Raw genomic sequence first — 22,675 nt, 5'->3', positions numbered from 1 at the left:
AAAGTGTGGGTTCTCCCCAGTTCTACGTCCTCCCCTCCTAGTTAATTTGATCTCTCATAGCTGATACAGAGTTCATTTCCTATGCACTAGTGCAATGAGAAAAGGAAACTGTAGAGAGGTAAATCCCTTGCTTTTACACCCTTTTACTTGCCTGCGACTGGGATTGAGAGCGTGCATGTTGTTATATTCTCCTCACAGCATCAACGTCTGAGTGTCACCCGATCCAATTTACCAACGGGCATATCGTGTCTGTAGGAGGCACATGTCGGCACATACTGATCAGTCATTTCATGGAAAATCCCAATATCTCAAATTCTGGTTGTGTTCCAAAATGGAACAAAACACAAAGTTGAATTTCAGAGTTCCCCGTGAGAGACAATTTTCAAGACAGAACAAAAAAGCAAAACAACACAAAACACACCCCTCAACCAACAAGCAAAAGCTCAATAAAAAAACAAAAAAAACCTTCAAGTTAATGGGAACATTTTGTTTTCAAAATCTAATTGGAATATTTCCTTCTGATTTGGATTTGTCTTACTTTGTAAGCATCTTATGCAACGGGGCCTTGGCTTGTGCATGGGGCTTTAGGCATTATTGCAATGCAACTAATGACTAATACCAACATTTGGCTGGACAGATGTGTTATGCTTCTAATCGGTGCTAAAAACATAATGCCTTACTATGCATGCTTATGCATATTGAGTCCAACACCCAGTTGTACTGGCATAAACTCTCTTCTGGAATATAAAAGCTGTTTGTTTATTTGTGGGCAACAGATAAGGGAAAGTTGAATGGCATCAAGCCATCAACACACCAGGTTAGCTTGGTCAGGTAGGTCCTGGAGTGAGCTCTCTCCATCTTCCTCTCTTTGTCTATCTCAGTCCCAAGATAAATACCCTTATCTGAACCCTGGGAAACACCAATAGGATCTTGAATGTCAGGAACACACCTGATACATAAGAGCAGTATTTGAAAGGGAAATCTTGCATTCCCATTCTGCTCAAAGCACCTGTCTGATTTCATTACATGATATTAGACTTCTAATTCCAGATCTGGCGTTAAAAAGCTGGGAAGGAGGTAGTGCTAAATCTGAATGTAGCTGATGTCATGTGCCAGAGGCCATGGCTTTGAGAGCAGCAGGACCCTTTAGCAGCAGCCGAGACTGCATTAGACAAGACCGCATGAAATGTGCACAGCAGCGAAGCTAACGTAACTGCTGATGGGCCTGGTGCAGATCAGATCCATGCCGCTTCCTGACCTAGCTGTGTTACACTGGAGGAGGTGGAGACAAAACCAGAGCAAAGGGCAAGGAAGCAAAAGTTGCTCATTCAGAGCATGAAAGAAGTAGAGAGTCAAACCCTTCTTTCACTGACACCAGTGTGGTGTCAGTGACTTCAGTGGGACTGCTTCAGGCTTTCTGCAGAGCAGGCGAAGGGAGAATCAGACTCCTATGATCGCTCTGGAGAAGGTTTCTTAGTCCCATTTGCTACCTATCATACTCTGCTTTCCTTATTCACAGCTCCGCTGATCAATAGGAATATCTAAGAATAGCAATGGACTGTAAAGTGCTACAAGTTCAGAAAATGGCTCAGGTTGAGTCCTTCGCTGTGTGCTTCTCAGAGGAACTTTGAGGTCTTTGACCTACTTTTCCAATCATGGTTCAAAATCCAGGCTCCTCTTGTTCTCACTTCCCACCTCAAGCAGAATTTTCATTCTTTTCACAATCACCCTTTGTGTCTGCATATCCCAAAACACTGGTGTGCTTTTTAAATTTTCAGAGTTTGACAGTAAAGTACCCAATTATGACTTGCATTGATCATGCTTGCATTGCATGGGCACCATTGAGCACAGGCTGAACTCTCAAAGCAAAAATACGATGGGTGCCATCGTGGCCAACATACTGGAAAATAAGCTAGGGACATTCAAAGACTGAAACGAGAAGCTGCTGTAGCTTAAGCCAAATGTCAGACTCGCATCCTTGTGTTGAGTGGTACAGAGCAACGCTTGCGACGTGCTCCCAAGCGTCTTCCCAAAGGGAAGACTTAGAGAGGACTCAGGATGAGTTGTTAAGGTCAGCTCCCTTCTTTGGCTGTTACAGTGTCCCAGAGAAGGTTGGGCCCCCTGGACTCCCTATTCCCTCCCAGATCCTGTCCCCATATGCCCCTACTTCTCATTCCCTTTGCTCAATATCCTTTTGGAATTGACTGTGAGTAGCTGATACCTGAAATTTCATCTGACATGATTAGTTTTGACTAGAGATGTAGATAACATGGTAGGTTTTTCTTCTTTAATTGGTTGAGCAGAACACTTAGGATCAGGTTTCCTTTGCAGATGCTCATGATTTCATTATTTGTTTCTGTAAATATTCTTCAGTATGGACACACCATTTGTTACGTGCAGTAATGTCCCACCCCAAAAACTCATACCATGCACCAGAGGCAAACATAAGAGCACCAAGTACATCGGTGAAACCCATTTTTTTTAATGTCGCAATGAATATTCCTAGCAAACATGTCATGGCATTCACCCAGCTCTTCTCCTCCATAGCAATTAATTAAATTGAAGAAAAACTGTCAAGTTCTGTACGGATCCCAGAGTTTCTGCTTCGGCTTGTTGCTGAATTCACAGCCCTTGAGTTTTGGGACCACCTCAGGTTGGAGATATCCCAGAAAGCATTGTGAGGCTCTCTCCGTAGACGTCTGAAGTACTCCAGCCAGCTTCAACCCAGAAAAGACTCCGGGACCTCCCGCAAAAAGATGCCAGGAAAGTGAGGGGACCCCAAGGATACAAACAGTAGTTGGAGCATGTCAACAGGCTGGGGAGGGCAGCACAGAAATGCATCAGGGAGGGTAAGTTAGAGAGGGAGACCAACTTTAGTATGTCGTAGGCTGCTAATATGACTAATCTGACTTTTTTGATTCAAATGAGTATCACAGCACACCCACATACGGCACGCGGCCGCTAATGAGGTAGGGCCACGAGCTGACCCATTAACCTTCTGGTCTCAAAACATTAACTTTACCTGGTATAATGTCTTCTCGATGACATAAAGGTTAATAATCTGCATCCAAAACAGAACACATTCTGGTTAATGCTCAATTAAGCAAGCTCTGTGGTAGAGAAAACAGCATGATGCAGAGGCTAGGATGGCCAGGACAGGGTGCCAGCGATCTAAAACGAGCAGATGCCGTGCTAAGTGTGGAACCGGCACCCCAGTATGGCGATACAGGAGTACTGCAGGCACGGAAAGGTTGCTTTTGGTCCTAGGAAGCAGAGCTGTGGACCTGGCCTTCTGCAGGCACCGAAGTATTGGGGAGCACCTTACAAACAAGCTCAGGCTGTTGCCTTAGTGTGGTAGCCAGCTTGAATCATGGGTAATTCCGAGGTCAGGTTAAAGAAAAGAGGGTGTTTTTTTTTCTAAGGGAATATTTGAAGAAATGCTTTCTAGTTTTTTTCAACATCCCCCTCCCCTCCGCCCTCCACTGTTTCAGTTGTTTGATTAATTTATTCAAAGCAAAAATGTTTTGATTCAAATCAAATGGGAGAGAAATCACGGTGCTGTGTCTTCGGGTTTTCACTATTGTGCTTCCCCTCGCCTTCTCCGTGCAGGCGGAGGATCAGACAAAACAAAGGACGTAAAACAAAACATGTTGTTTTTTTTTAAAGTCAATTCTATTTGGCTTGAATGGAAAGGACAATTTTGCATGGTGTCAACACGAAGAGACTGAAGTTTTCCACAACATTTATACTGAATGGAGATGGATATTTTTCATCAGAATACAGTGAAGAGGGTTTTGTCCAGCCTTCAATGCGACCATTCGTTTGGTGGCTCTAGTTGGACGGGGGCAGCTCTCCTCATATCATTCCCCAGGAACCAAGTCCTGCTTGCTTCTGTGAAACAGCTCCTGAACTGTCTAACAAGGAGGGAAATGATCACCTCAACCAACACAAATAAGCAAAGATTTGCAACCACAGCGACAAAAACCTCTTGGATCCCATTAGCCTCAACCCCAGAGGCCAAACTTACCCTCCTCCTCTGCACGGTGGAGATGACATGGGGAACACTGCAGCAAAATCCACAGGAGAGCAGCCGCGGGTGCTGGTGTGACGCTCCCTGGATGCTTTGTAGGGCTCACCCCACATTATCCCTTTGATTTGCTCTTAGCGAGAGGGCTTTGCTTCTCATGAGCTGAACTGATGCAAGCAAAAGGGTAAATAACTGAAATAGTTTAGTTACTGAGCTTGCAACACGGTTATTCTAGCTGGCATCCTGTCCCCCATTCCCTTCCCACCTCCCACACCCTGTAAGCCTCCTTGTCATCCTATAATAGGATCCCATTCTCTCCCCCTGAAAACTTCCACTGGTCTCCAATCTCTTCCCACTCTTTGCAAGTCATTTTACTAGACCCCTGCTGCCCTCCTTCCCCAGGCCTTTGCTCTAACCCAAGTAACCAACCATTTTCTAGAGCAGTCCTGAATTGTGGGGCTGCATGTCTGGTGCCCCAAAGAACTGATCTTTAGAAGATTGGTTCTTCATTAGCTGACTCCCCCTGCAAATATTCCCAGACTGCAAGTTTCTTGCTGTTTCAGCAGGCATTGCACAGTGCTGCTGGGCGCGATGGGGATGTGATCTTGGTATGCTGCTCCAGGTGTGGGAGGTAGCTGTGGGTTACTTCTTCAACCAGAAAAAGCACCGCTGTTTTCATATGCACTGTAGAGCTAACTAGACCTTCTGCAGCCCCACACAAAGTGGCTATAGCCTACTACTGCCAATTCCAGAGGTCTGTGGAGTATCCAGGCCATGCTTTGGATTTTACTCCTGAAAAGCCAGTTGCTTTATCCAGTCCTCTCATTGTCCTTCCAACACAGCTATGCACCAACCTCCTCAAAAGAAATCCACCCCCAAGACCCTCCAAGATATAACACCTCCTCCCCACCTGAAGGTCCTCCTCTGGGTTGAGGAGACTTGACTTCTACTCCTGCCCTTAAACATCCAAGACTTTAGACTCTTCCCCCACTGCTTGGCCTGCGAGCAATCTGGGAGAGAGACAGTAATAATGGAGCCAGACAAAGAAAAGGAGTATCAAGAGATCATCCAGGGAGGCAGAAGAAGAATGAAAATAGTGCTTTTAATATCATTTACAGCAAACTTACAGTATGTATTTCACATCACATATTTCTAAACTGCTCATCTGGAAAATATAAGCTGCAAAAATACTGAATGCAGTACTCAAAATATATCGAGCATGTGGTTTCTTGTTCTTTTCTTTTCTTTAATCAGTTGTACAGTGAGACATTTTCGTTTCCAAACCAGGCTTTGATTTATTTTGGAAGTGCTGCTAAAAGCCTTCAGAACCATAGCCAGTCAAGACAGCAAGTTTCAAAGGACTTTTGGAGGAACCCTTCTTGTTGAGCACAACAGGAAAGGATTAGCAACATGCAGCTCAAGGCAGGAGCAGGGGCATTTTGACTCGGGGTCCATGGCAAGACGCTGCGGGTTGCTTGTGACTTCAGCTCTCAGAAATAGAAGTGGGAGTGTCCCAGGTGGGGAGGTTCTTGCACACTCGTATACAAGGGTGGCATATACATAGGTTTCTAAGTGGAAATGATCTAGACAGAAGGCTGACTTATTTTTGTGACCAGAACAAACTCCATTGGCCAGTCTGGCATGGACAGCATAGCTATGGGGAAATGTGCTGGACATAGGGAATCTAGATGAGACGCTTAATAGGATGACCTACATGGAAGTGTCTCATGGGCTTTGATGGGGAAATCTGCATGAAGACTTCATACCCTTACCCAAGGATGGGCTCATTCCTTTGAACAGTGGCACCAAACATTTGCCGGAGAAGTCTTGAACTTGCAACGAATGGCAAGATGTTTTCAAGTGAGAGATCTCAGGATTTGGAGGGTGCAAAGATGGGCAAACATGCTTATTAGTGAGGCATAGCTTTTGCATCTCAACATGCTAGTACTTGGGTTCCCCTCAGCGCACCATGGAGTAAAAGAGGAGGAGGGGACTAGGTAGAGGGTAGAGTTCCTACATAAAAATCTGAAAGAAATTCCAGAGCCTCAGAGGTACCGGCTGGCTGAATCTGGACCAGGAAAGTGTGTTTCCTGTCTGCTCATACCATAAAGCTCTGAGTCAGCTGGAGCTATTCCTAGAGGATTTCAGGGACTGAGAATAATGAGGGCACACAGGTGTGACATATCTCCCCTTCAACCGCAGCAGAAAGAAGAGAATCAAAGAGAAATCAGACACACTATAACATCATTTTCTCCCATTATGTGAATGGGGCTGCCTGGGAAGTACTATTTGTTCTACCCACAACCAACTTTCAAGAGCTGCTCTCCTTTGTAGCAAATTGGTTACATCCCTCCTGCCTGGTAGAAATTCAGGTAGTGTTTGTATTTCACATATACAGCAAAACAGTTTTAAAAAAATCAAACCCAAATGCAGTATTTTCTCATTGAATGCTTTTTATGCATTTCTAGCACACACAACCATAGATATTCCCAGGTCTGGCAGGTATTTCCAGCCTATATAGCAGTGGAAGAAATGTTGTGGATTGCATTAAACTTGTATCAAAAACCTTACAAACACCACACTTATTGTACTTTATTTACATGGTAATCACGTATAATATAATACAATACAGCGTTCCATTTTCAGTGGTAGGCACTATGGGTTTAAAAAGTTCACAGCTCTCCCCCACCCTCCCCAAGTGTTTGGACATTGCACCAAAGAGAAAGAAGAGATTGTTTTTCCTTTAAATGCTACCTTGTCCCAGGGCCACTGAGACAAGGTAGCATTACTTTCCCGCTGAGCTCTGATCTAGGCTAGATACTTGCTAGGTACGGATGATAGGACATGCTTGGGACTAAGATGCAATATGGCTATGCAGCAGGTGGAAACATCAAGAAGCCCACAAGGTGTCTTAGAGCATTCAGGTATGACAGGAATGAGTCAAAGGCTTAGATCTTCACTGGAGTTCAGACTACTGAAACTGTGAGGCACGAAAAATATAACACTCGTGTGGGCTGCCGTAAAGGTAAATGCCCCAGCAGGTGTGCGAGGCAATACTTAGGGCAGGGTAATTCTTTTGATGGGTAAAAATGAATGTGCTGAGAAAAGGTGCCCTTTGTTGCCAATATGGTTAGGAAGATGGGCTATAATATATTAGGTCTTGTATAATTCCCACTTCTGTGATTCAATAGACGTTGCAGTTCTGATATGAGAGCTGTACAAACCAATGCAAAACAATCTCCATCAATGCTTAACTTCCCATACTAATTTGCCTTCTAAGTACTCATACCCCTTCTGTATTTTCTCTTTGTTTTTTTCCTAATGGGTGAGGTACCTGCTGGCAGGAATGTTTGCAGAAATGAAGCATTTTAAGCAACTACCAGACTGTTCCTGGAGAGGGAATTTTAGTGACAGCTAATCAATTTGCATAAACAGACATAGCTCCGTGGGGCCACAGTGATTTACCCCAGGTGAGGACATGACCTACTATTCATGATCTGTGCTTCTAACTTGATTGTTGTAAAATTAGAGTCATCAGAAATATGCCATATGTGCAATCCAAACTAACCAACCCAGGCTGAATGTTGACTATTTTCAGGGATTTGTTCAAAAACAATCACCAGGCTAAAGGTTACGCGCAGAAATTACTTGGCAAATAAATTGGGGAAACCTTAAACTCCTGGTAAACAACTCACAAAGAGAAGAAAAGGGGAAACTCGCCCAATAATGCATCATAAATCATTTGCCCAGCTCTTTCTGGCCTGGTTCTTATTGCTAATTGCCATCTGCCAGGGATGCCTACTTTGTGCACAACAGCCCAGCACTAGCCATTGTTGGGATAAAGTTCATATTTTTCTTCCCATAGGGAGTCTTCACATTCCAGCTGTGCTCTGCTCTAGCCCACTTGACAACCAGCATTTTTTCTTCATAATGTTCCCTTTTCATAGATTTCATAGACATTAGGACTGGAAGGGACCTCGGAAGATCATCAAGTCCAGCCCCCTGCCCAAAGGGCAGGAAGTCAGCTGGGGTCATAGGATCCCAGCAAGATAAGCATCCAGTTTGCTCTTTCCTTTGTAATTAAAAGTGGAAAAGCAAAAGAGAGCTAGCACAGCCCTCTAAAGGCTATGAAATACATTGGATCCTTGAAATCAATCCATTCCAGCAAGCAAACGAGTTTGGAACCCATTTCAAGAAGCAAAAAAGTATTTACCCTACATACACACGAAGGTCCCAATCTCAGGATAAGATCCATGCAGAAAGGTCCCTGATCTAATATCCACTCTGTCCACCCCATGAGTACAGCACCCACGGCTTAGACCTGGTAATGGGATCAAAGGCAAAGAAAGCCACGTGTCTTTTTACTCATTGTAAGCAAAAGATGTTGGTATTTAGCCTGTCATTCACATAGCCTCCTCCTGCTCTTTTAAACTCAGGAAACAAGACCAGAGCCAAGGATTTTATGAAGTAACACTATTCAAAGAATACTACTCCCAATGACTAAAGCCTGTCTTGGGAATATTTTCTAGTGAAGCAATTGAATTAAGATTTATATTTGCTGGAAACCTCCGCAGAAGGAGAGAAAAAAAATATGTCATTTGCTGCTTACAGGGAGTAACAAATGTAGTAAGAGCAGAAAAAAAAAGGCATCATGTTTTCAGCATAGCTGATGGAACTAAACTAAATGAGATGCTCCCATCTCTGAGGAATTTTCAATGGCAGTGCTGCTGTCTTTAAATATTACTGGCTTGTTATGACTAACTGGTGCTTTTGATGTTATTAGAGGGAGGGGTGGGAGAGAAGGCATTGCCCACAATTAGATAAAGAGACCCAAACAGGACATTACAAAAAATATTTGTGGAAAATTGGGATAGGAGAACAGAGTCAGGTGGGCAGCTGGAGATGCCAAGAGGCCGAGGTTTGGAAAAGGGGCTAAGATAGGTGCCCATATCCAGTCGAATATCAATGACAACCGATTCTTCTTTCCCTGAAAGCCCTTTGAGAATCTATATTGTCCTTTCACCTATGGTTATTTCCTCTCTTCTTGAGTCCGCCTGACTCACCATACAATTAGCCCAAGCTAATACACAAAGAACAGTCACTTTTCTTCTCTTCCTAACACCTGCACACTTTAGGAACTGCATTTTGGCTTTGTCTTAGTAAGCGGATACAGTAGGGGACTGATGCTGTCTGGTCACAAGGAAACCAGAACTGGAGCCCAGGGGCCGATGGAAGAGTGGGTCGTGAGACAAGTGTGGAATAATGGAATAAATTCACAGATCCCTGCTACTTCCCCCTCGTTCAAATCAAAAGCATTTGGGATTCTCAGGAAGGGCTTTTAAAGGGCCCTATGATAAAAAAACAGTGTGAACTTTGCACACATGACTGAGCGAGAGGAAGAAGCGGGGTGCACGTGTTGGAAGCCTTTTGTCTAGAGAGATGGCTGTCAGAAAATTAGAGATGGTTATAAAAGCATAGCTGGTTTTAAAGTCAGAATGGGAGTTTGTCTGGAGACCTCTCTAAATAGGAGAACAAAAGGGATTTTACATCAGTCCTAAGAGGTATTTGCACAAGAGCCTTAAACACCGATTCCCATTCCACTTGAGAAAGCAAACTGCACACCTAGACCATCTGACTCAATAGGAAATAAGAAGCCCAGCAGACCCAGCTGTGAGAAATATTTTCTAGCAGCAGCAGTGGCAGCAGCAACAGAATCTGTCTCCTGCTAGAATTTCACCGCTTGCTGTGTTAGTAGCCCTGAGGCTGCTTCTGGGTCTGTCCTGGAACGACATTGCTGATTGCTAAATTGAGCTTGCTGTCTCTTCCTGGACCCTACTTACCCTGGGAAGAAAGCAGAGGTGGGGGTGAAATGCCCGAGCTTCGATGTTCCTTCGGTCAATGAAAATAATTGAGAATGAAACGGATTCGGGGTGGGGGGTGGAAGGGGTGCGTGTATAGGGAATTTTCTCCTCAATTTATTAAAGGAAGTTTCTTTTACAGGCCCAAGCTACTTAGAGACTCTACAACAACTCAATTTCCATATCTACTCCTCAAACCCTCCATTGGTTTCATTTTTTTTAAAGCATACCGTGACTTCTCCTGGCTGTCAGGTTCCTACTCAAGTCAGACAAATAATGGCAGAACTGGCAGCCAATGTGTGATGACTTGGGAGACTGTGGCTTCCCGGACAACAGTGAACAGCCCTTTTCTTTGAACAGGGAAGAACTGGGGAGGGGTTGGCTAGATAATTCAGTGACGTTAAAATACCTATCACTACCAGCATATGAGAAAGACGCTAGGCTTGGAAGGAATTTCAATGGAAATATGTTGCTTTCCCCAGAATATTCTTTGCTCTGCTGAGATGCACAAGTACCTGGGGCAGAAACTTGGAGGTGTGACTTCTCTATCTACCACGTGCCACACAGAGGCTGTCCAAGCCGCTTGTGGCATGCAGGCTGCAGGCTGGCCATCCCTACTTTAAAGCAGGAGTGTCAAATGTCTAACCCATGGGCTAGATCCAGCCTGTGAAGTCACCCCAAGTGGCCTGCCAGGCTGCTGATGGGACACAAAATTTGGAGGTATGGCTAGCAGTGGGCAGATGCTGCTACAAAACCTGGGCCCCTAGTGTCCTGATGGACATGGCTTCAGTGGTAGGGGTGGCAAGCGAGGGCTGTGCTGACATGGCCCTGCTTGCCCTGTGGCTGCTTTGTCTACCAGGGCTTGCACCATCTGCCATGGGAAGTGGGCACCTGGGCCGCTGCCTGCTTGCCTCACTGCCAGCACTGCTATGGTTACCTCCATTGGGCTTGCAGATCTTGCCCGCTATGGACCCCACGGATCAGATCCAGCCTGGAGCCTGGGGTGAGTATGACATCTCTGGTTTAAAGAGACCAAAGGGCAAACTACTAAAGGACTGCACTCTGCTCTCACTTGCACTCACTTGGTATTGGAGGTCCCTGTGATTTCACTGGGGCTGCCTCTGAGTTACAGCCGTGAGTGGGACGAAATCAGGAATCCAGTCCTAAACTGGACAAAGCATTTCTCAGAAGTCCTCTGGACTGCTGCAAACCACCCCAGGAGGTGAGCACCCCGCTTGGAAGACTGTCACTGTGCTGCTCAAAAACTGTCACCACCCAGCAGTTGGGGAAGATCCCGAATCACATTTTTGCTGAGATAAGTTTCAGTGAAAGCCCTGAATTGGGAGGAAGTCTGACCTGGCTTGGGGCTTGCCTCTGCTTTTCTCCTGCCACGTGGGATATCTTTCCCCATCCATCCTTGTCCTTTCTTCCCTAGTAACGTTAAGCCATTCTTGGAATTAGAAGTGAAATGTCTATAAAAGCAAGGTAGCAATCCACTGGAGGGAAGGGGTGTTGAGAGGATCCCCTCTGCTTTACAACAGTGGTCTGCAAACAAGGGGTCATAACCCCAGGTGGGATCCTGGCCCCTATGAATGGGGATGTGTGCTCCATAGACTTCCTAATTCCTCTAAGCCTGCAACTAGGCTTAAGGAGTTAGTGCATCTCAGCTGCTCTGCGGTAACTGTCCCTATATGCTCACAATTTCTCCCCAGTAAGTGAAAGCAAAACTATGGCAGCTTGGCCCTGTTTCAATCAGGGGTAAACTACCTCAGTTTAGCTCTCTCTTTCTGGGTGCATCTACACGAGCTGACTAATTAGCTCTGGGGTAAAGTCTCTGCATCTACATGTGTGGCCCTATTAGAGCGTAGTAAACTAATGAACACCGCTGTAGGATAGTACTTGTAAATACAAGTACTGTCCTGCAGTGGTGTTATTTAATGTGCAGCAACACACCTGGAGATGCTGACAGAGCTGGCTCGGGCATGAGGGTGTTTCAGCACGGGGGCTGCCTGCGGGCTAGCCCTGCACTGGAGCACCCTCATGCCCCAGCCAGCCCCCCTGCAGCACGTTGAGCTGGGTCGGAGCAGCTTGACTCCCCGGACCCCTTGCCAGCCAGGGCGACCTGGCTCAATGTGTTGCAGTCCCAGGCTCACATTCAAACACAGCACCTGGGAGCAATAAATTCCAGCATGATACATGCCGGAGTGAGTTGCTTTGAATTAATTGCATTTGTAGATGTGCACATTGTGGGCTAAGAGTGGGAATGGGGACATTCACAAGGAGCAGCTGGGGTTGTGGTTAAATCCCAAACCTCTGTTACCTGTGAGCACACAAACTTACTGGTTTATGGGGTTTAATGAAATGCTAGTCCTGCAAGTGAGGTTCTGAAAGAAAATGTTTCGGGACTGCTACTCGAGAATTAAAGGTAAGCAACAAGCAAACAGGGTCGGGGACTCTGAGATCTGCAATGACACTGCTCTGAGTTTCTAGCTTGCAAGTTTTGCTTTAAACACCCCCCTCTTTTCCTATGCTTTCCCCCAAGTGCACTGACACCCTTGACAATGTTGGGAACGGAGGCTTCCTAATGCTCCTGTTTTTCAAACCACAGCCTTGTCAAAAAAAAAAAAAAAAAGAAACAGAAAAAACTAAACATGCCAGATTTTTAGAAGCAGCCTCAAAATAATAAAATCCACCCAGGCAGGCTGCGTAAATGCAAAAAACCAGAATAAATTAAAATGACATCAAAATAAAATAAAAGCAAATGAAGTGCCACTTCATGCTTTGGAATGCTGTTTTCTGTAACTCCGGGAAGAGGGAGTGTTTTGATTTTACATCAGATTACGTACTGACAAACCACAGCCCTACAACTCTTTTCAGTTTGTTGCGTCATGCGAGGATATTATTTTCATTCCCCCCACACTTTCAGAGGAAAACAAAAAAAACGCAAACTGAAAAAGGGTTTATAGAATTTCAAGCAATTAGGCTTCGAGAAACATTATTCTCCGTGACATTTGAGTCTGTGTGTGTGTATAGAGTATAAAATTATGAGCTAACATTTGAAAAGAGAGCAATCTATAAGCAATGAATTTTCAAAAAGAGGAAAACTGTACAGAATTATTTCAAAGGCTTATACTTGACAATTACACATATTTTATGAGACAGTTATGCAGCCGACCCCTTTGTTTAATTCATTGTCTTATGGATGCAGTATTTCTATTTTACCAGACAGGATATACTAAACTGATCTAAATATTGTGGTTTAAAAAGCATCATTTACCACCCAACAGATAACAATGGCACTGCATAGCTGTATAATGCTCCATTTTGTTAACTCCTCCCTTTATCAAGTGATTCTGTACATGGCTCCAAGCCAAGGATCAAACATCTACAGTTACAATATTTGTCAAGTATTTGGCACAGTGGAGTTTATTTGATAGACTGGGTGTTTTTCTTTTTTTGTCTTTGCCCTTATTGTTGCTGAACATCATTTAATGCTGTGCATAAATTACAAACGCACATGTAAAGTTAGTCAACTGGAAGAAGTCTTTTACTCCCAGCTCTTAACTGCCTAGATTAGAGCAAGGTCTGCTGAAAAGGTACTGAGCACAACTGGCAGTTTAACCTTACTGTTTCATTGTGCAGTGTTTGATGTGTCCATTGCCAGCAATGCACAAGACTCAGGGAAAATCAGCCACTCTTTGAACTGCAGGAAAGCTATAGCCAGTGTTGAGTTGGACGTGCCAGGTAACTTCTTTGTTTTCAGGCTTACAACAGCCTCAAAAAGACAGACAAAAAAACCAAAATCAAACCAAAACTGGTTTCATGAACAATGCTAACCCTTAAAATGCTTCTGACATTGGAAAGGTGGCTCATTTCAGTTCGTAGTTGGGGAAAATGCATTAAATGTAGCCACATTGTATTGCTTAACAGTAGGAATGTCCCAAACAAAAAGAGACCATGCCATAAACAGCTTGATCCAATGCCCACTGCAGTCAGTGGAAAGACTGCCTTTGAGGTCAGTGGGCATTGCACAAGAGCCTAATTAAAATACATATAGATTCTGTGTGTGTGTGTATATATACACACACACATATATATATATATATACATACATACATATATATGTGTGTGTGTGTGTGTGTGTGTGTGTGTATATATATATACACACACACACACATATAAGCCAATTCTCCTGCCAGGTCTGTGCTAGCAACTCCCAAAACATCTAGGTGGGATTTTAAAGAGTACTCAATGTTGGCCACATCTGATCATATTTTAAAATATCACCCTTTCACAGGAACCCTGTATGCAAATCTAAGGGCAAAATCTGGCCCAGAGGAGGCCAGATTCTGCAACCTTTACTCACACAAGCTGCTCCATTGAAATCAAAGGGACCCCTCATGCAAATAAAAATTGTAAATAAGAGTTGCAGATTGGGATGGAGATGTTCTCTCCCACCTCCTCCCCACTCATACACACACATGTACTCACTCGCTCTCTTTAACATTAAAGAACGCTCCCACCCCTTCAAGTTCTAAATTGCATATCATATATACAGACCTTTAAAAACTGGAGAGAGCATAAACAAAGGGTCTCTCCATATGTATATTCACTGAGTCACATGTATTATGAAAAAATTATTATGTAAATCTTTGTGTTGTCCTAGAAGTCTCCAACTAGTAGTTATTTTTATACAGACACAGTGCATTCCCTCTCTTTCTCATTTATAATACACTGTATGTCCTCAATGGTATTACTGTGCACCAGAATGAAGGCATGAAAGAAATGCAGTGGGATAACTGAAAACCTTGAATAAATTTATATTTTTGGTGTACTGAAAAAGAAACAGGAAAATAATGCAATCGGTATAAATTCCCCTTATAGAAAACCGTCAGTGATTTAAGGGTTAACATAGATTTGAAAATAGTTTAAAAAAACTCTCATCAGAGGATTACACAGACAAAATATCTGGAATGCATCCCCTTCTAAAAATGACAGAGCTTTTGGCAAGTGTAAGCAAATGACTTGACCTTTACACTGGGTTTCATAGATCTGAGCCCAGCCATTCACAGAGGACCAAAATCTGAGACCCATGAGTTGGCCACTGCTGGAAGGGCACTGAGACCTTTGCCCACCAGGTGTAAGCTGGCGGGAGTGTTTCCAGCAGCATTCAAGGTATCTAATATGGAATCATGGCTGGTGACAGAGTGTAAATAGTTGATTAACTCCAGCACTGTTCCCTCTTTGACATTGCTGAGAGAGTGCACTAGGTTTGAACAGCACCCAGACTGGCTAAGCCTTTAGCCCATATTGCAAAGGTGACAGGGCTGCATATATCCTGAACAGCATGCAGTGTCACAAATGCTTATCTTGGAATTGCCATTGTTCGCTTGCTTCTTCTAGTCGTATGCCCAAGAAGGTCCATCCACCAAGCTCTCCAATGAAACAGTGGATTTGCAGCTACTGATGCCCTTGCAGCTGTTCCCATCCTGGAAGATCATACCATCATTGAAGGGGCTGGTACCCAGCCATCATGGGTTTATGTTTTCTCCATCACTCCTGCAGGATTTCAAAGATGATCCCATTCAAAGATTTCGATATTCTGAATCTCACCTAGGTCTGATTTTGAGAAAAGGACAAAAAGTTTCCTGTGGGTTTTTTTATTTTTATTTTTCCTCTCTTTTTTTAATAAAAAGGACCCTTATATTATTAATATAGAGTTCATCCATCCTTAGTCACTATAAAACAGACTCCATATTTTCACACCATTCGTGATCTTCAAGATTATAGATAAATTTTGTCCTATGTGACTGGTTTGGGGGCACAGAGTCCCGCCCCAGATTGTCTAGGGTGAGAGTAGAGGCAAAGAACTCACTAGTGCTAAGCCCACCTTCGTGGTTCTTGATGTATCGCTTATAGTTTTTCCTCAAGCACTGCCAGGTGGTTGTATATAAGATGAATGCGAAAGATTTCAGCGCTATCGCAATGCTAACATACAGGTATCTATAGACAACGTTGTCATACAGTGCACAAGCTCCTTGCTCGCCACAAAATGTGCTCCAGAACAGACATGTTGAGTCAATTCCAGCCCCAAAGATCAAGGGAGGTGGGATAAAACCTGTTAAGATAAAAGAGACATTTAATGGTGTCATGCTGCTCATAATAAAGATGTCTTGGAGGTAGTGATGGAAACTGGGATCCTTTATTAAGGCTCATGGACAAAGACAGACCTTTGGCTCTGACTGGTTCCTAAATTCCTAAACAAACTAACCTTACCTGGACCCATCACCGCACGTGACTTCCTGGACTCAACCATTAGAGAAAGGTTGCCTATCTATATCACAAATGTCCCAATTCATTTTAAGTGTTTTGTATTATACTTCCAAGCTGCTGTTTTCCTGGGAAGGTCAATGACATGGTTTATTGAAGAGGAAGAAGAGTTAAAGGCCTAAAGCAGAGCTCTGAGTCTAGATACAGACTTCTCCATATTTCACAGCATTCACAGTGAGAGGTTTGTCAGAGCTCCTTGCAATGCAATGTTCAGATCCAGATTTGAATTCTCCCCTGATTTGGGGAGGGGGCAGGGGGGTGGTCCTGATCCTGGATATAAGGAAGAGACTATCTTCCTTATAAGTGCTATGGACTTGAAGGAAAGTAACTCCATCATTATCATTATCCCATAAAGTACCATATCTTACTCCTTTACTGCAGGTAACCAAGAGGACTTTCTCCTTCACTGCAGGTAACCATCAATTGACAATTTCTGACTGTAGCTTACACCACTGCCACAATCTTAAACAAAAGCAAACCATTAGATCTCATACAACCAACAGAAGCAATGAGGTCTTCAGTTTCTTCCTTTACACCTGGACATTTTAGGGGACTCCAAACTTGCATCAGCAGCAAGAGATCTTTAATCCTGAAAAGATCCACAAACTTTTTACGAATGAGAGGCACCTTGACAGGACACCTAACCCCTAACCACTGGGGGTATAAATTGGTCCTTGCACACCTAAACCGTGAACACTGAAGAATCAGCATAGTTTTGTGTTGGGGCTGGGAGGGAAATCAAATTCCTACCTACTTGTGCAGGAGAAGAAGTAGCCCCAGGATGCTGCGTACAGTAAGGAACACTTCATCCATCTCCAAGATGGAAAACAACACATATCTAATACCGATCAAAAAGTACCACTGCTAGGGGTTAGGGCAGGGTTTGGGTGGCTATACATGTGCAGCAAGGTAATTATAACATGTCAGAGCAGACTCGATTAATCAAGTCTGCTGGAGTGTGGTAATTATCGTGCTCCAGCAGACTCCTGCGTCATGTGTATCAGTGTCCCCATGCTGAAAAATGGAGACGGGGGCACTTTAACTAAAGCTCGTTCAACATGCTTTAGTTAAAATGCCCCCACCCTCGCCCCTTTAGTTAACATGCTCCCACCCCACACGCTGATACATGTGACACCCTGGGAACTTTAATTACAGCAGCTCTTGGAGCCGCTCTAATTAAAGTGTGCAGGCATGTCTATAAATGCCCAAAGTGCATAAATACAACTGCAGGGCAAATTTAAGGTTGGCTGAAATCACCTCTTAAATGGGGCTTTGCCCAAGAACACCCAGTTCCTAGATACTGTAGTGACTAGATATGCAGGGAGAGAGACATGGGCTGCAGTATCTAGGGCAGAGTGACAATGAATTAGAGATCAAGTTTCATCATTTACCATGGAGCTCTTGGCTTAAATTGAGATGCCTTTCTTTAGTTCGTCACGAATGTCACTTCTTTGCTGTATGACAAGATATGCCAGGATGACAAATAATTTGCTTGCCTTGTCCTTTGCCTCTGGGAAGTGAAACCTCTTTATTTTGCTCTGGTAATGACTAGAACTCTGCAGAATTTGTCTGATCTTTTTCATAGGCTAATACATGCAGGAGATGGGCATGGCTATGTAAGCTTTCAGTATCTTACCAGTCATTAATATCAGGAACACAGCAAATAAAAACAGATGATGCTAAGGGAAGAGATTTCCTTCATTAAATGTACTAGTTTTATACATCAAACATGAAGTGTGGATACGCTCTGAAGCACAACAGCACATAGCTCCCTGCTTTTTGTTTCTTTCCAGATTAAGTTGGGCTTGTTTACAAGGTAAAAACTGATTTTCCATTCTTTTAATTTTTTTTTTTAAAGAAAGGAATTGCAGACAACTGCAAACTCAACTTGGGGCTTGAAAATCCAGCGGGGCTCTCACTGTGGCACTCCCAGCGCTCTGCTAGTGGTAAAACCCAGATATGGTCTGAACGAGAAGCTGTGATCTGCACACACAGGGAGCTTGGGGGTAATCTTGGTCAGGATCTGAACCTGAGAGTTGAGTCCCATCTTCTTTCAGAAGCTTATTGGGGTTAAAAGGGCAAGGCTATGGTTCAGAGACAAATGCCAGCTGACTCACAGAGGTGTGGAGTATTCACATCCCCATCGACTTTACTTGGCATTCTAGGTTCTTTGAAAATCAAGCTGGTTTGGGGATGAGGTGAGCTGCTTTATCCCCGATTGTACAGATTGCAGTATTCCCCTTGGGGTGCACAAAGACACCAGTCCAACACCCATAGAGCTCAGTGGGCTTAGCACTCAATGGATAACTCTCCTGGACTTCAAGGGGAGCCTGGTCAGGCACCCTGGAGCAATATCTGTGCTCTCCCAAGTGTTATCACTGACAGTCCAAATGATGCTTTCCCACTGAAGCAGTACATTTTCTGGGGTTCTCACAAGAGGGGAGAGGGATGTGTTTAATGGGTTCCAGATGGGTAAGGGGGAGAGCTGTGACTACACAGAGAGCTCTAAGGAAGACAGCAGTGAAAGATTTTCAGCCCTAGCAACAAGCTGGCATTGGTCACTTCTTCAGGCCTATTCCCACAAGTAAAAGGGTTGGACATCTACAACATAGCATAGACTTGACACTGCAAGGAGGTCTATAGCAGTTGCCTCTGTAGGCCCCAATGTCATATCCAAGGACAAGCCGTTGGTATATCACACTGAGCAAAACACATGAGCTGGATTTAAAATAAGAAGTGCAGAAGCACCACTGTGAACTGGATACTTCACTGGGACAAACTGCAAGGAAAATATGGAAACATGTTCAGGATCTTATGGGCATACTTCCACCTGTTTGCCACTCCAGACAGGCACAGTCGATGTTGCCATTTGCTCAGATAATCAGGATGGAGGTATTGGGCATATTTGCTAAAGATGGGCCTGAGCTGGTTTCGCAACCTCCCCAACTATAAGGGACTGCTTTCATCCAAGCTCCTAGCTCAGGTCCTTTCAACTATACCCATACATGAAGGCAAGAGATGTTATTAGGGAAAAAAAATCTCCATTTCAGAGCCTCTTACACAGTAGCTGCTGCTTTTCAATACCCTTGGGGCTCCAATGGCATCGCTTTCGATGCTCTTCTAAGAGACTGCAGTAACACTTTTATACCACAACATTAATATGCTGCTCTCTCACAGAAGAATTCCTATGGAATAAGATAATACATCCAAGAGGATACCAGGAGAATTCAGCTGTGTTTCATATTGTTACAGTGAACATTAAAGAGATTCAATTATGCTTTACTTCTTATTGCAAAAATGTTGCAGAGAGCGCTGCTCTTTGTGTGTGTGTGTGTGTATATATATATACACACACACACACACACACACACACACATTTTAGTACAGAAACTGCAGGGCTGTTTAAAGAAGCTGCCTCTGAAATCTATTAACTCAGATTGCACCTCCGGGTCTCATTCCTCAGATATTTAATACTCTCTTTGGTTCAAGAAGCAGCTATTATCACTCCCTTCTTAAGTCTAAGCTTAAAGGTAAACTGAAAAGCTTTTAAAATCAATCAATCAAGCTAGTCTCAAACCTCAAATTGTTCAGGGCAAGATTTGGATACCCTTACTCACACTGAGATTTGAGCAGTACCTTTCTCTTCATTATCCATGCACAATATCTACAAGTGTTGAGATCCTCCAGAATATATCATCTTACTCCATAAGAAATCTGCTGGGATAGAGTGGTGTACTGATGTTTCACTGTAAAATCACTGCTGCCGTGCCCATGGGACTGCTGGTATGGTAAGCCATTGTTCAAGGTGAGTATGGGTGGCAGATCCTAGCCCTGATGGAATAATATATGGAAGCAGCCCAAAACCCATTGTGTATGTTTAATAATACAAAGTTGGTAGCAAAAACTGCAAACACTTTGATGTTAGGAAAGTACAATCAAAAAGCATCTTCTTCACTGGCTTACCTGGCAAACACCTTGACGTTAGGAAGTTACAATCAAAAAGCGTCTTCTTCCCTGCCTTACCTGCTACGCCCTGAGTGAGATTTCTGAATTCAACTTGTGAGAGCCGAGGACACGACATGAACCAGCCAAAGGAAATACTGTGTTTAAAGGGACTGAGCAAAGCCCATGTGGGTCAACTGGGAGACTCCTATTGACTCCCCAAGCATTTAGATGAGATGTCTAGAGCTTGTGGCATGTCCTCTGCTTTCCTGATCATGGAGGAAGGTGTTGTGCTTTTGATAAACCAGCATATTTCAGGCCTTTCACCAGTAATGAAAGGTTCCCAGGGACTTCAACAGAAGTTAGGCTGGGTTCCCCTGGTCAGAAGTCTCACTAGCTAGGGAGGAAAATGCTATTCCTTTTCTTATCCAAGGTGGCATATCAGACTGTGGGATTCTTCACCCCTTCCTATGAAAGAAAACAGGCAGCCCTGGAGAAGGCCAATGGACCAAGCAAGCAAATCATTAGCTAACAGGGAAGAAACAAGTGGCCAAGTCCTGGGATGCCATGTGAGAACTGTGGGATTTCCACCTGACATCACATGGATTACAATCTTCTTCCTCCCACAACCAAACTGGTTAGGATGCACACACATTAAACTCCATCGCACGTACCCTTTGTGGAACTCAAACTGGCTGTTTCTGCACGAAACGCTGACCGCTCAGTAACCGGCATTACTGCGTAGTACTAGCATCCCTGAATGGCTCTTTGGTGACACTGACTGCAGTAGCCTGTCACTCATCATGCTTCATGCCACGTGATGCTACTGCGCAGTAAAAATGAGCTACTGAGCAGCCAGCGTCTCATCTAGATGCAGCCACTGGGTCTGGTTCCTATGCCTCTACCCAGGTTTTCACATACAGACCAGCTGGACTGTAACTTGCTCAGAGGGTCGTCCTTTGGGCCTTCGGGTCTGGGGCACAGTCTGGCCGACTGAGCTGAGCAGAAATTTCACACGCAGAATAAGTGCAAAACGTATGAGTGAGACAGGTCCATACGTGATGGATTGGACAAAGTCATCTAATGTGGTCCGAGGCAAGACTTTGAGAAATTCAAGCCTTGCCTTTATGACCTCTCCCCAACAGTCATCCCTTTCAACATGTGTGGGAGGGAAAAAACTGCAGGCAGAGGCATAGCATTTTCCCTTTAATTCAGCTATGAGGAAACATGCACTGATCCAGTGTTTGGCCAAATGTATTTTAATGGGAGATTAAGCCAGGAGACAGCATAAAGGTTCAGCCGGGGTTTTTAGCCCCCTTCTGTTTTCCTCCCTCAGAGTCCAAAGACAGGGCTGCTGCACAATGTGCTACAAAGCTCCTCTCCTCAAATTATCATGAAAGCATTTATCCCCCGTGGTTCGGCAGCACAATAAAGGAGTAATTTCACAAGCAGCTGACATGTTAATAACAACTACGGAGAAGGAACTGGTTGTGGGGGGTGAGGGGTTGTTTCTCACTCAATGCTGTGATTTCCTCCATTAGCACAATCAAAGTGGCAGGGAAGGCAGGTGCCATTCCCCTTGGAGGACCTTCTGTATCGAAAGAGCATGTCTGAGAAAGGTCTCGGGTCTCCAGTTCCACTGAGTGACAGCCTCTGACAGGGTTTCAGCCTCCAAAAGGGTTGCATGGATGGAGCTGGTAAATACTTACCCCTTGATGGGCAAATAAACATTCAGTTCACTTTTAAGTACAGAGGGGAAGGGAAAAGAAATGATTGCACCTACCTAGCAGACGGAGAAGCAGGAAGAGCACCCCCAAAGCATAGGATTTCAGTTCAGGGCTCACGGTTCTGTATGGAGGAGAAAGGTAGGTAATGAAAGTGATTCTTATCACACCGCTTTAATTAACACACCCCAGAGCTATGCTTTGCTGTCAATCAGGATGCCACTGTCACCTCTTCACAAAATCATTATGGGGTTTATTTTTTTTTTCCTTTTTGCTCTGAGTGCCTACAGCCTGAAAAGTAATTGCAACTGCAGCTGTGTGATAGGTTCAGGAATTTAGCTGCACTGTTAATAACAGCTGCTAATCTTGTCATTGAAAAGGGGGAAAATGCAAATCCCATCCCAGCAAATCATCATTTGCAGAATCGCAGCATTGCTTTGGAGGCTCTGGACACATTGAATTGGCAGGTTAGAAGCCAACAACAAGCCTTGCATTATAACTTCACAGGGGAACGTGAATGAAAGAGCAGAGAGGACAAAAGACCAGAGACCAAGCCAGATTATTAAATCAACCAGGCCAGCAAGGGTTGATACACTGACCTGCCCACGTGGGATATTGTGTGTGAAGGCGAGATTACTTTCAGGACTGGTTTTAAATTCGGAAGCAAATGGCCCAGGTTAATCACCACCTTTACTTGGAATGAAACCCGCTCTATCTGATGGGTAGTGTAACTTCACTAATTCACTCCTCATTTGTTTAATTCGCATGACGTTGCAGCCTGAAGCCATTCAATG

General features: G+C 44.1%; 1 protein-coding gene and 1 long non-coding RNA gene across 2 annotated transcripts in view; both read right to left on the bottom strand.

Annotated features, from left to right (window-relative positions):
* Positions 1-2,462: 2,462 nt before the first annotated feature.
* On the bottom strand, positions 2,463-11,985 carry LOC112550942. Its single transcript, XR_003095032.1, has 3 exons — positions 4,938-11,985; positions 4,028-4,194; positions 2,463-3,914 (listed from the first exon to the last, which is right to left on the bottom strand). It is a non-coding gene; the product is annotated as an uncharacterized LOC112550942 (long non-coding RNA).
* A 2,069-nt stretch (positions 11,986-14,054) lies between these two features.
* SLCO3A1 (solute carrier organic anion transporter family member 3A1) overlaps positions 14,055-22,675 on the bottom strand; it is a 209,739-nt gene continuing 201,118 nt past the window's right edge. Inside the window, exons 9-11 of the mRNA XM_025208969.1 lie at positions 21,941-22,005; positions 15,776-16,003; positions 14,055-15,504 (exon numbers count right to left, since the gene is read on the bottom strand). Coding sequence (XP_025064754.1) covers positions 15,455-15,504; positions 15,776-16,003; positions 21,941-22,005 — 343 coding nt within the window. The 3' untranslated portion in view covers positions 14,055-15,454. The remainder of the gene's footprint in view (positions 15,505-15,775; positions 16,004-21,940; positions 22,006-22,675) is intronic.

The sequence above is a fragment of the Alligator sinensis genome, unplaced genomic scaffold, assembly GCF_000455745.1.
Source record: "Alligator sinensis unplaced genomic scaffold, ASM45574v1 scaffold857_2, whole genome shotgun sequence".
In the NCBI taxonomy this organism is placed as follows: domain Eukaryota; kingdom Metazoa; phylum Chordata; order Crocodylia; family Alligatoridae; genus Alligator; species Alligator sinensis.
This window is presented reverse-complemented; position numbering and strand designations above follow the sequence as displayed.